The sequence below is a fragment of the Zonotrichia albicollis genome, chromosome 11, assembly GCF_047830755.1.
Source record: "Zonotrichia albicollis isolate bZonAlb1 chromosome 11, bZonAlb1.hap1, whole genome shotgun sequence".
Lineage (NCBI taxonomy): Eukaryota > Metazoa > Chordata > Aves > Passeriformes > Passerellidae > Zonotrichia > Zonotrichia albicollis.
The window spans coordinates 1,309,704-1,326,712 of NC_133829.1; the positions used below are offsets into that span (position 1 = coordinate 1,309,704).

Sequence of the window (17,009 nt, forward strand, 5' to 3'; positions counted from 1 at the left end):
ATCCCCAGTTCCCCAGGCCAGGGGAATTCTGGAATTCCAGGCTGTGGGGTCGGGGATGGGTTTGGGGTGAGGATTCTCGTGGGGAGGAACGAGGGGACTCCAGAAGGAGCTCGGCAGCGAGCTGGGAAACAGCTGGGCTGGAAAATAACTCCTTGCCTGGTAATTAAGAGACCATTTCCACTGCAAACACCCAGGACATTGGGTTAATAGATTTCTTGAAAGGAAAAGCTGTTTTGGCTATCAAAACACTACAAGTGAGGAACAGCTGTTTTGTCAGCGAGGACAGATTGCACGGGAGGCTCAAATATCAAACCACAAATTAAGGCTGCCTTTATTCCTCTTCTATTTACATTTTCCATAAAAGTAGGCGAAGTTCCACGCAGGGAAAATGCAGAATCTCCCCCAATCCCAATTCCAACCTGCTCTGGTTTTTTAACTACCTGCAATATTATTAATACTCCACATTTTCGAGCCTTACTGTTGCATTTCATTCTACCAAAAAAAAAATCCTTTCTCGTTTAATTACTTAGCAATCAAAAGCAAACTGGATCCACTACTCACCATCCATGAACTCTGTGCACAATGAAATCCTGTTTTCTACAAAAAAAGCACCATAAAATCCTATGATATACGAGGAGTCACACTGGGAAAAGAGAGAAAAAAGCCACGAGGCTGTTTTAGAATCTGCTGTAAGAAAACTGAAGTGCAAATAATTCCAGTGGTAAAACTGGAATTATTACACGTACCTTGTAAAGAATTTCCAACTCTGACATGATCTGCTTCTGGAGCTCCAGTGTTATATCCAAGGGTATGACCTGAAAGACAGAAATACACAGAATTCATGTAAAAGGGAAGGGAATTATTCAAAATAAAAATCCTGAAGATCTGTGGAATAATGATCATTGAGGGACAAAAAGAAGGAGAGGAATAGGTGGAAAGAATATTTTAACAGGAAGGGAATTTTGTCACCATCTCCAGTGCCCAGCAGGACCAAAGCAGCCAAAGGGGGCTGCAATTCTCAATTCCCAGGATTTTTCGGGGCAGAACCTCTGAACAAGGCACTGAAAGTTGAACTGAACACAGAATTTCTTGCCACAGCTCTCTGAAGACTTGAAACCTCAGTTATTAAGCTCTGCTTTACAAACCAAACCGGACTGAGTGCTCGGAGCCAGGCCCAGCGTGCCCCCAGCCAACCCCTCACTATTCAATATTTAAAGGGAAGCAGAACCCAGTCAGTTTTCAGGATCAGCAGGATAAACATTCCAGGAATAACGCTGACAGAACACAACACAACACGGGGAGCCCATTTCCAACCCAGCACCAAAATCTGTCTCCAGGAAAAACCAATAACCTGCCTCTCCCCGAGCTGCTCCGGGGTTATTTATAAAAGCTGCCACTAAACTAAATTGTAAGTGGAGTACAGGGCTGCCAAGAAACATTTAACACGCTTGTCCAGATCAATAATCATTTGCCAACAATATCCACTTACATTTTTTCCGGCGTGGAAACCTCAGAAATTCATCTGCTGGGATCCCACCAGGGGTGTTCTCTGAATTTCACCAAATTCCATCTTGTCAGGGGTGTCAAATCTAAACTTTATCCCACTCCCCTCAAATGCCAGCGAGGAATTTCTCTGACCCCAGGAGCAAAGACATCCCTGGCATCCCAAAGCCTAAATGAGGAAAGGTCTGGGGCTCATTTGCATCAACCCTAATTACAAACAACCCAATAACGAGGATAACTTGGGAAAGCAGAGTTTGCCCATTTCCAGGTGGTCAGGACACAGACAGAGCAATTACAAGATTATTTCACCCCAAAATTAATCAGGGGAGATCAGCTTTCCTTTCTCTGCAGAATTATTTTATACTTCCTTCCAGCTGGAAATGTGTGGCCTGTGTGACCCCCCCTCATGTCAAGGCTGGAGGAAATTTCTTTATTACATTACAAAACGAGGAAAAAAATATTTATATCTCACCTTAACCTGCATTTATCATCTCCTTTTGTATGAAATTTCCAAGCCTGTTTTGTACAGGTAAAAAATTTCCAGGGATTCATGAAGTGGCAGTTTCCAGCATGGCCTGGAACTGCATTACAGCAAAAACAAAAAACCAAACCAAACCAAAATAAATAAATAAAAAAAAAACCCCAAAACCAAAAAAAAACCAAAAAAATCTCCTCAGAGGCATTGCTGCCGTGGATGAAGCTGGAAATGAAGATTTGGATGCAAATCCCTGGAATGGTTTGGGTGGGAAAGGCCCTTAAAGGGAGCTCATTCCACCTTCCCCACCTGGCCTTGGACACTCCAGGATGGGGAATCCAAAATCTCCATGGGAACATCCAATAATTGAATATTTTTTGTGCTTTTCTCCCCTAAACCAAGAACTTTGCAGCTCCAATCATTTTTCCCCTGGGGTCCCCTGAGCGTGCCCAGGGTCACACCTGGGTGAGATGGTTGAGCTGGGGATGGATGTTGGACGGGAACTTTTCAAAAATTAATTTAAACAACATGCAAGTCCTCTGGGAAGTCCTCTGATTTTCCTAATGATGTTTTTGCCCAAAATTCAGTGATTTTGGAGTCCTCAGACCCAGGGAAAAGGAGAACTTTGGAGTAGAGTTGGGGACGGATGCTGGACCAGAACTTTTCAAAAATTAATTTAAACAACATACAAACCCTCTGGGAAGTCCTCTGATTTTCCTAATGATGTTTTTGCCCAAAATTCAGTCATTTTGGAGCCCACAGGCCCAGGAAAAAGGAGAACTTTGGAGTTGAGCTGGGGATGAATGAGTGGGGCTCCAAAGCCTTCTTGGACCACAAGAACTTTTTAAAAATTAATTTAAATGACCTGCAAACCCTCTGGGAAGTCCTCTGATCTTCCTGACCAAGCTGCACCTTCCTAACAAATTTTTTGCCCAAAATTCATCAATTTTGGAGCCCTCAGGCTCAGGGAAAAGGGAGAACTTTAGAGTAGAGCTGGGGACGGATGCTGGACCAGAAGGACTTTTTAAAAATGAATTTAAACAACATGCGAACCCTCTGGGAAGTCCTCTGATTTTCCTAATGATGTTTTTGCCCAAATTTCAGTGATTTTGGAGCCCTCAGGCCCAGGGAAAATGGTGAACTTTGGAGTTGAGCTGGGGATGAATGAGTGGGGCTCCAAAGCCTTCTTGGACCACAAGAACTTTTTAAAAATGATTTTAAACAACATGCAAACTCTCTGGGAAGTCCTCTGATCTTCCTGACCAAGCTGCACCTTCCTAACAAATTTTTTGCCCAAAATTCAGTGATTTTGGAGCCCTCAGGTGCAGGGAAAAGGGAGAACTTTAGAGTAGAGCTGGGGATGGATGCTGGACCAGAAGAACTTTTTAAAAATTAATTTAAACAACATGCAAACTCTCTGGGAAGTCCTCTGATCTTCCCAATGAAGTTTCTGCCCAAATTTCAGTGATTTTGGAGCCCTCAGGTGCAGAGAAAACTTTGGAATTGAGCTGGGGATGAATGAGTGGGGCTCCAAAGCCTTCTTGGACTACAAGAACTTTTTAAAAATTAATTTAAATGACCTGCAAATCTTCTGGGAAGTCCTCTGATCTTCCTGACCAAGCTGCACCTTCCTAACAAATTTTTTGCCCAAAATTCAGCGATTTTGGAGCCCTCAGGCCCAGGGAAAAGGAGAACTTTGGAGTAGAGCTGGGGATGGATGCTGGACCAGAAGGACTTTTTAAAAATGAATTTAAACAACATGCAAACTCTCTGGGAAAGTCTCTGATCTTCCTGACCAAGCTGCACCTTCCTAACGAATTTTTTGCCCAAAATTCATCGATTTTGGAGCCCTGCTCGTGGCCGGGGTGAATTTTGCAGAGAGGAATCACCTGAGGCTGAGCTGTCAGGTGAGCCCCAGCAGCTGAGTGACTGAATTATAATTTACTCCCTGCTCAATTTGAATTAGGGAGAGGCCGTTCAGATATCCAGAATAAACAACAGCAATTCATCACGGGCTGTCACCGCTGCCTCCCTCCATTTGCTGCCTCCTCTAAAGGGAGGCAGAGCAAAAATCACAGGTCAGGCTGGGAGATTCTGCTTTAATTTAATTAAAACATCCTCGTCTCTTGCAGCTCAGAGGAAATTCGGGGTGTTGTGGGCAGGATAATAAATAATAAAGGTAATAATGATAATCAAATGCTGCGCTGGAATTGCAGCTAAAACAGTGCAGGCTTGCTGGGATTTTCCCCTTTAAACAGGAAAAAAGTGACTTGGAAAAAGAGATTAAGTCCCGTGGAACTTAAAATTATGCAAAATATGGAATTTGGTGCATCGCTGAGGGATTGTGTTATGGATTATTAGCACTGTGTTGATTATGTACCAGCTGGAAGTGTTTTAGTCAACAGGTTTGTGGTTATCTTGTGCAGTTAAATCTGGATTTTATCATTAAAAAGCCCCACAAAATTGCATTTTTTTGGCTTCTTTTTCTGCATATGAACTAATCATAATTAATATAATTCTTAATTAATATAATATATAATTAATGATTTCATTCATAATATAATTAATAATTTCATTTACAAGCATAATTTAATTCACAAATTGCATCCAAGGTCTGCCCCACTGTTGCTATTATTTTACCCCATTTTTAAGTGAATTTCAGAGAAAATTGGGATTTTTCCTGACCACAGAATTCTACAAATTCCAGATTTAAACAAGGAACCCAACTGCCCTTGGAAACATTCATGGAGGTACCAAAATGTGGGATTTTCAGGGAATTCCCTGGGGGAAAATCCTGAATTTTGGGAATCTGAGTTCACTGGGAATGACTAACTTTACAGTAAATAAATAAATTTCCTGTAAATAAATTAACTAATGCAATAAATCAAATTGAGAGCCAAAAATCAGAGGGAAGGCAAGGAAAGTAAGGGCAGAAAAAATTGGGAAAAAATGAAATGTCTGGAATTTCTTACCTTCACTGCCAGGATTTTTCCACTACGGACATGGTAAGCCCTGGGTGAGGAAAAAAATTCAATAATTTGAGATTATATAAAATTGCCTCTGTGAGGATGTGCCATATAAATACACTCATTTCACAGAAAAATGAATTTTACCTCATGGATTTTCTGTAAATTCAATTTTATCCAGCATTACTAAAGGAAAACCGAGGAAAACAAGGGATCAAAAATAAATTTACAAGGGAACCATTCATAGGGGTTTGTATCTTGATTTTTGATATAAAATACACACACCTTGCAGGTTTTGATACAGCAGAAAAATAAATTAGAAATGGGAATTTAACAGAATCATTTAGGTTGGAAAAGACTTCCAAAATTAGGTCCAACTTTAAATCTTTGAGTCAACCTCGAATTTATCCATTTCCCCATTTTCCTTCCATGGAATTAATTGAGATTATCACCATTATTCAGAATTTTCACGGAAAATCAGGATTATCTCAGTCCCATGGGTATTTTCACAGACAAGCAGCTTCACCAAATAAATTGAATTAAATCAGATTATGGCAAATCCTATATGAGAGCTTAAGGACCTACAGAAAATCTCAGCAAAATTCAATTTCTGCATTTATTTGATGATCAGAGAGTGCATATAAATATGGAAAGAATTATTGATGTTCCCATGTACCCAAAATAATTTCCCAGAGTATTCCAACAGCAGTTTGTCTTAATTTCTGAGGAGCAACACCCAAAATTGGCCATTTAACAATGACTTCAATATTTCTAACCACGAAAACGTGAGAAAATAAAGGAAGTTAAAAATAAAAACACCTCAAAATCCAATGTAATTTTGCATAAAAACAAAACCATTAAAGGCTTTCCCCTTCACTGGTTTTACTGCCTCCCTCTGATTTATGGCAGCATTGGCAGAGACGTGGCACTAACTTTAAAGAATTCCAATATTTCACCTCTCTGTACCTCCAGCAATTATTGCTGGAGAAGAAAAGCTTTAATAATTGGGTTTTTTTGCGTGTAAAATCACCCTCAGACAGGGCAAAAATGTCATTTAATCTTATTTATAACCCTGAGCGCTCCCCTGATTTCTGGTAGTGGCTTGGAAATTCCTAAAAACTTCACCTCAACTTGATAACTCCTGGATGAACATTCATGCAATTAATTGGCACCAGATTTAAGAGGGGAAAAAACAGTTTAGCAAGGCAGAGGGGCAAAAATCAGTGTAGAAAATGAGATTATCTATGGGAACTTTGATAGAGCTGAATCCATGAATCCACAAGCATTGGAGATGAACCAATATTGGGAAAACATCCTGGATTTAGGATCATTTTCCAGATTTCAAGGGAGGAAAAACTGGATTTAGCAAGGCAGAAAGGAAAAAAATTAGCACAAAAATGAGATTTTCCATGGGAAAAAAAGAGATTTTCCATGGGAACTTTGACAGGACAGGAGCTGAATCCATGAATGCACAAGCTCTGGGGACGAACCAATATTGAGAAAACATCCTGGATTTAGGATGATTTTCCAGATTTCAGGGGAGGAAAAAAGGGATTTAGCAAGGTAGAGGGGGGGAAAAAATCAGCGTAAAAAATGAGATTATCTATGGCAACTTTGATAGAGCTGAACCCATGAATCCACAAGCTCTGGGGATGGACCAATATTGGGAAAACATCCTGGATTTAGGATCATTTCCCAGATTTCAGGGGAGGAAAAAAGGGAAAAATCAGCGTAAAAAATGAGATTATCTATGAGAACTTTGACAGGAGAGGAGCTGAACCCATGAATCCAGCAGTGGGGAAGCACCCTGGGTTTGGGATGAGCAGGAACAGGGATGGAGGGGTTGGGAAGGGATGCTCCACATCTGCTGGGTTAATTGGGAGCCTAACGAGCTGCTGAGGAAAGCTGATCCATTTTCCACGGGAGAGATCTCCAGTTTGGGAGCGGGCGGGAAGGGAGGAGCTGATGATTTAATGATGATGCACGCCCGTTCATCCGTGGCAGGCCGGGCTCGGGTTCCAGCACAGGGCAGCTACCTGGTGTGGTTTACAGGGCACTGCCAGCCCCACCTGAACATTTAATTATGGCTGGGGATTGATCACAAAGAGCAGCAGGGCTGGGCTCGGCCGGGCCAGGAGGGCAGGAATCTGTTTACTCCAGGCTGATCCAGCATCTCAGCTGTCCCGGCCTTCCCCTGCACAATAACTGTAAAGTGATTAATGGAGCCGGCGTGGGAGCTTTGGTTACACCAAAAGACAACCCGACACCTCTGTGGTGCTTTAATTAACAGCCAACGCTTCAGATTAGGCTGGAGCTGCTGCAGTAATTACCCCTTCTGAGGAAAAAGGGATTTTCTGGGATGTTCTGTGAGAATGGAAGGTGGAATTGACCATTTTGGTTGAAGGTAGCTGGGCAAAATCCTGAATTTAACACCTTTATGCAGGTTCTGAGGGATGGACCACAAAAATCCTGCAGGACAATGAGCACAGCATGACAAAAATCAGACTTTAAACCAGACTTTTAGTCAATTCCTGGATGGCTATGAGGGGATAAGCATGAGGGGATGGCCGTGAGGGGACGGCCGTGAGGGGACGGCCGTGAGGGGACGGCCGTGAGGGGATGGCCATGAGGGGATGGCCATGAGGGGATGGCCGGCTATGAGGGGATGGCCGTGAGGGGATGGCCGTGAGGGGATGGCCGTGAGGGGATTAAACCAGCATTCCCACTCAAAGCCTCATCTCCCAGGTTCTGGTGCCACCTCCAGAAGCGCACCAGCCAAACCCACCATTGTGGAACCAGGCAGAGAAAAGCAGCAAAACCCCAAAGGTTCCTTCAGCAATTGGGAACCTTTCAGGGAACGCACTCTAAATCTTCCAGGATGGCAGGAAAATTCCTAAAAAACAGCTAAAACCAGCTGTTCCACTCCTGAAAACCCCAAAACCAGCGGTGGATTTGAGCAGGGGATGCTCAGCACCAAGCTGGGCTTTGGGGGGATCTCCATCTCCAAGCACTCTCCTGGAATAGTTTGGGTGGGAAGGGACCTTCAATCCCATCCCATTCCACCTTTTCCATGGGCAGGGACAATTCCCACATTGCAGGGAGCTCTCCCAGGACACAGAGCCTGCCTTGGGAACCTTTCAGGGAATGCACTCTAAATCCTCCAGGATGGCAGGAAAATTCCTAAAAACCAGCAAAAACCAGCTGTTCCACTCCTGAAAACCCCAAAACCAGCAGTGGGTTTGAGCAGGGAGGAGGAGCAGGGGATGCTCAGCACCAAGCTGGGTTTTGGGGGATCTCCATCTCCAAGCACTCTCCTGGAATAGTTTGGGTGGGAAGGGACCTTCAATCCCATCCCATTCCCCTTTTTCCATGGGCAGGGACAATTCCCACATTGCAGGGAGCTCTCCAGGACACAGAGCCTGCCCTGCCCAAGGCAAGGACAGACACCCCAACACTGCCTGCCTGCAAAATCCCCACTGGGGAACAGCAATTTCCATCCCTCCCTGCACATTCCCACCACAACTCACCATCCCAGCAGCTCCCAGGCACAGCTCTGTCAAATATTTCATCACCTTTAGCTATAAAAACCCCATCCCCAGAGATCTGAAGGGCCCCACACAAGCCAAGTCCTTCAGCAGGACTTTGTCTCCTCCACTCTCATCCCTCAGGGGTGCTGTGGCCAAAATCTGGGTTATTTTGGGCAATAAATGAGAGAGGTGGTGTGGGAGCCCTGCAGCTGAGCCAGACTGGTGATGGACTGCAGAGAGCATCCCTGGCGTCCCAGAAAATCAAAATCAATACCAGGGAAAACCGGAATGGGGCTCTGGGGCATCTGCCAGCTCCTCAGCATCTCCCCCCAAGCCCAGACAGGAATTGTGGCTCCACAGCAAAGCAAATTAACAACTGGGAGCATCAGAAGCAGCTGGTTTGTGTTTTAAGGGAAAAAAATGGAATTTTTGAAATGAAATCCACATCACCTGATTTGTTCTTCCTGAGGTACAGAAAAGCAAGGAGGAATGTCAGTGCCCTGGGCTCCTCGTGGAATAAACCACTGCTAATATTTAATGCTAAAAACTCTGTACACTGAATATGATGAATTTCTACTCAACATAGAAGAAAAGCAAACTTGAGAGAAAATGCAGCAGATTCTTACTCAAAAGCTAATAAATTCCTAATAAATAGCTTAGATGGCAAACAAAACACTTCTCTCTCTTCCAATTTGCTCAAACCAACAATTTTCTCTCTTCCCTGTGAGGAATTTTCCCTAAAGCCCAGAGGGGGCTGCAGGATGCTGTGTTTTTGGGATAATTCCTTCCAGGGCAAGCAAAGACCCAACTACATGCTGCAACCTGCAGGCAACTCAAGGCAAACACCAACTCTCAATTTTTCCCTAATTTTTTAATTGCAAACCCCTTGCTCACACAACAATGGTCACACCACAAGCAGGGGCTGGGTTTGCAAAGACCCCTGAGCTTTTTCCAGCATCTTTTCCCATCAAACACAGCAACTTTCTTACTAGAAACTGAGTTTAGTCTTATGTTAAATCTCAAAATAAATGTAACCTCTACCTAGAAGCCGAAATTCATTACATTTATTTTGTAAATAAATACATAAATAAGTAAATAATAAGTAAATAATAAGTAAACAAATAAGTAAATAAGTAAATAAATAAGTAAATAAATAAGTAAACAAATAAGTAAACAAATAAGTAAACAAATAAGTAAATTAAGTAAATAAATAAGTAAATTAAGTAAATAAATAAGTAAATAAATAAGCAAATAAGTAAATAAATAAGTAAATAAATAAGTAAATAAATAAGCAAATTAAGTAAATAAATAAGCAAATAAATAAGTAAATTAAGTAAATAAATAAGTAAATAAATAAGCAAATAAATAAGTAAATAAAGTAAATAAATAAGTAAATAAATAAGCAAATAAGTAAATAAATAAGTAAATAAATAAATAAATAAATAAATAATAATAAAAAATAAATAAATAAGTACATTTATTTCCGTAAGGACGGAACTGCAGGAGCCAGGAGCAGCACAGGATCTGCCTCCTCCGGCCACCAGGATAAATCCCTTTATTCTCCCCCCACAATAACCAGGGAAACAATTTCTAATCAATGAGATATTCCTTGGCAAGCCGGAAGGATTCAAGGGAAAGCCATGACCTGTCTGCTATGCCAATGAGTCAGTCAGAAATATCACCAGCATCAGCAAGGTGACACAGTGATGGAGCGCCAGTGCTGTGGTGTGTTCTTAAGTTCGTTAGTTTGCTCCCCCCATTTTCTGTATTACTTCCTGCTGCTACCTTGCCAGTTAGGTTGCTATGAAAATGAAACTGCTCCTCCCTTGGTTTCTCTTATAAAGTGAAAGTTGTTTCCTCCTTAGGCTCAGTCAATCACTCCTTTTCTCCTCCCAGGTTTCGAGAATTTTCTTTTCTCTGGGAGTTATGGTTGGCTGTAGCCCCGGAGCCCCTCCTATGATTTATAACAGTTGGTTACTTTAGTATATCAGTTATGTTTCGTACCTCCAAATATGTATTTCTATTGGATAGCCGGGTTTCCCTGCCTTCTTCCCCCCTTTTCCCTTTATTGGAATATGTATCCCAATGTAACCAGTTAGATGGTGCCTAGGCCAGTTCTGACCTTCGCTGCTGGGCCAGAGGCAGCACTGTGGTGTTTTACCCCAGAGATACCTTGGCTGGCGGCAGAGTGCAGCGGGGCACAAGACAGGACTCCGTTCTCCTCAGGAGAGAGAGCTTCTGGCGATGGTGAAGAGAAGGAAGGAGTGGATTCTGCTAGAAGGTTGCCAGATGTTTATTCCATTGGTACAGAGATATCTGCACTGGGCCACTGCTGCTAACAGAATGGAGGCCGCATGGTCTCATTAACATTTTAAGCTCAGGGACAGGGGAAGGGGAGGGGACAGGTGAGTTACCAACCAGGTGAAGGGGGCAAGGTCTCAAGGGAGGATGACACTTAGACAGGCCAATGACCCCCAGGCCTGAGGAGCATCCTTTGAAATCGACGAATCACACGACGCCTTACTGGTATGTTAGCCTGATTGACAGGGCACACTCAGCAAGGGGTGAGGGGGAAGGGAGAAGGGATAGGTACACATGGCAAGGGCCCCGGAAGTTTAAAACCGGACATTGCAACACACCACAACATCCCTTAAAACCCTCTCCTGCCCCCTGTTCGGGGCCATTTGCTGGGTGTTTCCCCTCCTTGTTGGTTCTTCTGTAATAAACCGACAGTTTACCCCCAGCAAGTGGTCGCCTCCTGATTCGTCTCTCACCGCGCTGCTCCGAGCTATCCCCCAGCTCAGCCCGAGGCCAGGACGCCGAGGGGGGCTGGTTTTGGATGCACAGGGGCCCTGGCCTTCGCCCCTCACCAGATAGCCGGATTCCAGGGCTGTTCTCGCCCCCGCGCACGCCAGGGAGGCAGCAGCGATGGGGCTGCGGAGCCAGGGCTGCTCCAGCCCCACCTCAGGCTGCTGCCATGAGGGACGGAGGGACAGCAGCACCCAGGGAACGGCTTCCCACTGCCACAGGGGAAATTCCTGTCCAGAATTCCTGTCCAGAAATCCTCCCCAGCATGGAGATCCCTGCCTCTGCCAGGGCCTGTCCCAGCTCTGCAGCTCCTCCTTTGCTGCCACCTGAACGTCCAGGCCACACAGCAAATCCACAAGTGAATATTTTGGTTCCTCTCTCTGCCTTGTTTCCTTCACACCTTGGGATGAAATCATCATCATCAAGGCATCATTTCCCTCCCAAGGCTGGGAAATCCTGTCCCATTCCCCAGGGTTTCCTCTCAGCACTGAGGGCTGCAGAGGGAGATCTCCACACCCCAAAGCGCTCTGGAAACCCTCTGCCATGGCCCCAAACAGAAATAAAAGCTTGAAGCTTCTCATTTGAGCTCAGAAATGGCCAGGAAATGCTGCAGCAAGCAGCACCTCCAGACGTGAGGGCACAGGAGGAGCCAAACTGGGCATTGATGAGAAACAACCAGGAGCACAAAGCTGTGCCAGAGCCAGGCAAAAGGAACCCAGCCTCAGCTGCAAGCCCCACACAGCAAACCACCCAACATCTGCTCATTTTTTCCTTTTCCCCCCTTTTTTTTGGCCTGGTGCTGCCCCTGCCTGTGGCAGGGCAGTGACAGCAGTGTCACGTACTCCACGGCCATCCAAAGAAAGAAATTCAAATTGCTCCTAGGAAATAAGCACTTTGCCAGTTGCTGCCTCCTGCAATAGCAAACACATTAGCCTGACGGTGGCTGTTAAATCAGGGAAGCCAAAGTGCACAGCAGTTGGAGAAAGGAGCTTTTATGGGGCTGTGCTGGTTCACAGCACAAGCTCCCCTCCTCTGAAACGCCGCCGCAGATGCTCCGGCGCTGATTGCAAAATGATTTGCTGGGGAAGTGGCAAACAAACAGCAAACAGTGGTGCCTGAATGCTCACACTTGGGGAAAAGGGCACAGCGGGCAGCAGGAAGGAGCAGCAAAGTCCCACTTAACCCAGCGCAGTGCTGGAATGACAGGGAGTGAGGATCCCTCCGTGCTGTGACCTGCTCCTCATCCCACCCATGGCCACTCAGGGACTGCTCCCTCCCTCCTCAGCCCAACACACACTCAGGGCAGCTCCAGGAATGGCATCTGTGGGGCAGAACACATTCCTGAGAGAGAGAGACACCTGCAATGAGACTGGGCTCGAGCAGAGCCAGGTGCCACCAGCACCTACACTGGGTCACACACACAGTGCCACCACATCACCCAGCGTACCTCCAGATATGGGAACAAATTCACCTGCTGCATTTAATCTGGATTTAATCTGCACCCAGAGCAGCTGCAGGCACAGGGATGGATCCACCTGCTGGATTTAATCTGGATTTAATCTGAATTTAATCTGCACCCAGAGCAGCTGCAGGCACAGGGACGGATCCACCTGCTGGATTTAATCTGGATTTAATCTGAATTTAATCTGCACCCAGAGCAGCTGCAGGCACAGGGATGGATTCATCTGCTGGATTTAAACTGGATTGAATCTGAATTTAATCTGCACCCAGAGCAGCTGCAGGCACAGGGACGGATCCACCTGCTGGATTTAATCTGGATTTAATCTGAATTTAATCTGCACCCAGAGCAGCTGCAGGCACAGGGAGGGATCCGCTGGCTGGATTTAATCTGGTGCAAGGACAAGAGGCAGCAGAGCAGCCCTGAGCTCTGGCTGACGTGGGTTATCCCACGTGGCAGAAAGCCTGGAGTGAACACATCACAACTTTAGGAAAGAAAGATGAAGCAAAAGTGTGAGCCAACACCTGCATCGCCTTCTCTGGTGGGAGGAATTAGGATGCCAACGTGAGGGGTGTTCACCTGGAAAAAGGAAGGATCAGGGAAAGCTCAGAGCCCTTCCAACACCTAAAGGAGCTACAGAGAGGAGACTGGAGACAAGGATGGAGGGACAGGAGCCAGGGAATGGATATGGGGATATTGGGAATCAGGAATTGCTCCCTGGGAGGGTGGCCAGCCCTGGGCTCCCACCCCAGCTCACTCACAGCACCAACTCCCATTTCCCACTCGCTCCATCCTTCCCAGCTACACCACCACAAACAAAACAACTTTAATTTAAGAATCATCCAGTTTCTAATTAAACAGCCATAGGCAGCTGGCTGGATACATTTTAATCAGTTTCAATAACGTATTGATTGGATACTGAAGCTTAAAAATTAAAAGTAAAAAGATGACCGGGGAATTGTCCCATCTCAGCCCAACAGTAGAACCCTCTGTAAATAACTCCTCTGTTAACCATCAGCTAAATGAACACTTCAATACTGCACTACAAAGTCTTCTGCAAAATTACTTTAACTAACAAGCAGAAATTTATCAGCTTCAGCCAAAATCAATGCTGAAATCAATTTGAACACTGGTTGTGTCTAAAGGGGCTCATTGGCAATTTAGGGAAATTACACCATGTAAATGCCTGTGCTTTAATTGAACAGTTTCATCAACTAGGCTGTGATTGCTGTCCATTCATTTATTTACTTTCACTGCAGCTCCCATTCTGCAGAGGAATGGCTTTTGTCAGGCTCCAAGGAGGTTCTTTATCTTCATTTTATGCACTTTTGTGCAGAACTGATTTTATGGGGGGGCTGAGAGCCCACCAGGGTCACAGGCAGTGAGTGACCAGCAGGCACTGGTCAGTGTGTCTGCAGTGAGTGACCAGCAGGCACTGGTCAGTCTGTCTGCAGTCAGTGACCAGCAGGCACTGGTCAGTCTGTCTGCAGTCAGTGACCAGCAGGCACTGGTCAGTCTGTCTGCAGTGAGTGACCAGCGGGCACTGGTCAGTCTGTCTGCAGTGAGTGACCAGCAGGCACTGGTCAGTCTGTCTGCAGTGAGTGACCAGCAGGCACTGGTCAGTCTGTCTGCAGTGAGTGACCAGCAGGCACTGGTCAGTGTGTCTGCAGTGAGTGACCAGCGGGCACTGGTCAGTCTGTCTGCAGTCAGTGACCAGCGGGCACTGGTCAGTGTGTCTGCAGTGAGTGACCAGCAGGCAGTGGTCAGTCTGTCTGCAGTCAGTGACCAGCAGGCACTGGTCAGTCTGTCTGCAGTGAGTGACCAGCAGGCACTGGTAAGTCTGTCTGCAGTGAGTGACCAGCACGCAGTGGTCAGTCTGTCTGCAGTCAGTGACCAGCAGGCACTGGTCAGTCTGTCTGCAGTGAGTGACCAGCAGGCACTGGTCAGTCTGTCTGCAGTGAGTGACCAGCGGGCACTGGTCAGTCTGTCTGCAGTGAGTGACCAGCAGGCACTGGTCAGTGTGTCTGCAGTGAGTGACCAGCAGGCAGTGGTCAGTCTGTCTGCAGGTGAGTGACCAGCAGGCACTGGTCAGTCTGTCTGCAGTGAGTGACCAGCAGGCACTGGTAAGTCTGTCTGCAGTGAGTGACCAGCACGCAGTGGTCAGTCTGTCTGCAGTGAGTGACCAGCAGGCACTGGTCAGTCTGTCTGCAGTGAGTGACCAGCAGGCACTGGTCAGTCTGTCTGCAGTGAGTGACCAGCAGGCACTGGTCAGTCTGTCTGCAGTGAGTGACCAGCGGGCACTGGTCAGTCTGTCTGCAGTCAGTGACCAGCAGGCACTGGTCAGTCTGTCTGCAGTCAGTGACCAGCGGGCACTGGTCAGTCTGCAGTGAGTGACCAGCGGGCACTGGTCAGTCTGTCTGCAGTGAGTGACCAGCAGGCACTGGTCAGTCTGTCTGCAGTGAGTGACCAGCAGGCACTGGTCAGTCTGCAGTCAGTGACCAGCGGGCACTGGTCAGTCTGTCTGCAGTCAGTGACCAGCGGGCACTGGTCAGTCTGTCTGCAGTGAGTGACCAGCAGGCACTGGTCAGTCTGTCTGCAGTCAGTGACCAGCGGGCACTGGTCAGTCTGTCTGCAGTGAGTGACCAGCAGGCACTGGTCAGTCTGTCTGCAGTCAGTGACCAGCGGGCACTGGTCAGTCTGTCTGCAGTGAGTGACCAGCAGGCACTGGTCAGTCTGTCTGCAGTGAGTGACCAGCGGGCACTGGTCAGTCTGTCTGCAGTCAGTGACCAGCAGGCACTGGTCAGTCTGTCTGCAGTGAGTGACCAGCAGGCACTGGTCAGTCTGTCTGCAGTCAGTGACCAGCGGGCACTGGTCAGTCTGTCTGCAGTGAGTGACCAGCGGGCCCTGGTCAGTCTGTCTGCAGTCAGTGACCAGCAGGCACTGGTCAGTCTGTCTGCAGTGAGTGACCAGCAGGCACTGGTCAGTCTGTCTGCAGTCAGTGACCAGCGGGCACTGGTCAGTCTGTCTGCAGTGAGTGACCAGCAGGCAGTGGTCAGTCTGTCTGCAGTCAGTGACCAGCGGGCACTGGTCAGTCAGTCTGCAGTGAGTGACCAGCAGGCACTGGTCAGTCTGTCTGCAGTCAGTGACCAGCGGGCACTGGTCAGTCTGCAGTGAGTGACCAGCAGGCACTGGTCAGTCTGTCTGCAGTGAGTGACCAGCAGGCAGTGGTCAGTCTGCAGTGAGTGACCAGCAGGCAGTGGTCAGTCTGTCTGCAGTGAGTGACCAGCAGGCACTGGTCAGTCTGTCTGCAGTGAGTGACCAGCAGGCACTGGTCAGTCTGTCTGCAGTCAGTGACCAGCGGGCACTGGTCAGTCTGCAGTGAGTGACCAGCAGGCACTGGTCAGTCTGTCTGCAGTGAGTGACCAGCAGGCACTGGTCAGTCTGCAGTGAGTGACCAGCAGGCACTGGTCAGTCTGTCTGCAGTCAGTGACCAGCAGGCACTGGTCAGTCTCTCCAAACCCCACTGCAATCAGACCAAATCCAGGGGGACACCCCTAACTCAGCCAGGCAGGGCTGCCCCAACACCTTCAGCGGGACTAAAAATAAACCCAAACGGGAGAAGCAGAAAATGAATGCACAGGAAAGGAGAGCAAGGGAAATGCCTCCACAGGAATTAAGGGAGATGCAATTTGAAGACTTCCAAGGGTCAAAGATGAGTTTTGATGCCAAACAAGCCACTGAACCTGCCTGTGATCCTTCCCTGAGCACCAGGCTGGGACAAGAACTGTGGGGAAGGGTTGGGAGAGCCTTTCCTGGGAGTCACCCACCAGTGAAGCTTCAGCCCAGGCACTCCCACCCTGCTTGTTTTTCTCTCTGCAGCCCACGGGGTTTGTGCTCTGGGCTGAGATTTGGGGCATTTGTGCTTGGTGCCAGCTGGGGCAGGGATTGTTTTGTGTCCCTGCTCTGTGCACAGAGCTCAGCATCCCTCATGTGAGCCCTCACACTAAAGCAGCCCAGAACTGAAAAACATAAACCCCAAAGCTGAGGCATCCATCACCTGCTCCAGGGCTGCCCAGCTCTGTCCCAGGCTGGATTCCAGGCTGCCTCCCAACTCTCCATTCCATGTGCTGCTGGGGCACCCCAAGGCTGGCTGAGGAGGGAGGAGGGAAGGGCAGATGCTGGAATGTTCCACCACGCTGCAGAATTGCTCAGGAAATTGCTCAGACAAATTAACTCCCTCATTTCTCCCTGCTTTCCAGGCCATCCAATCT

General features: G+C 47.1%; 1 protein-coding gene across 2 annotated transcripts in view; it reads right to left on the minus strand.

Moving 5' to 3' along the window:
* MAP2K5 (mitogen-activated protein kinase kinase 5) overlaps window positions 1-17,009 on the minus strand; it is a 141,891-nt gene that overhangs the window by 83,130 nt on the left and 41,752 nt on the right. For both annotated transcript variants that reach the window (XM_074549101.1, XM_074549100.1), the window contains exons 9-11: window positions 4,951-4,990; window positions 747-815; window positions 562-643 (exon numbers count right to left, since the gene is read on the minus strand). In XM_074549101.1, coding sequence (XP_074405202.1) covers window positions 562-643; window positions 747-815; window positions 4,951-4,990 — 191 coding nt within the window. The remainder of the gene's footprint in view (window positions 1-561; window positions 644-746; window positions 816-4,950; window positions 4,991-17,009) is intronic.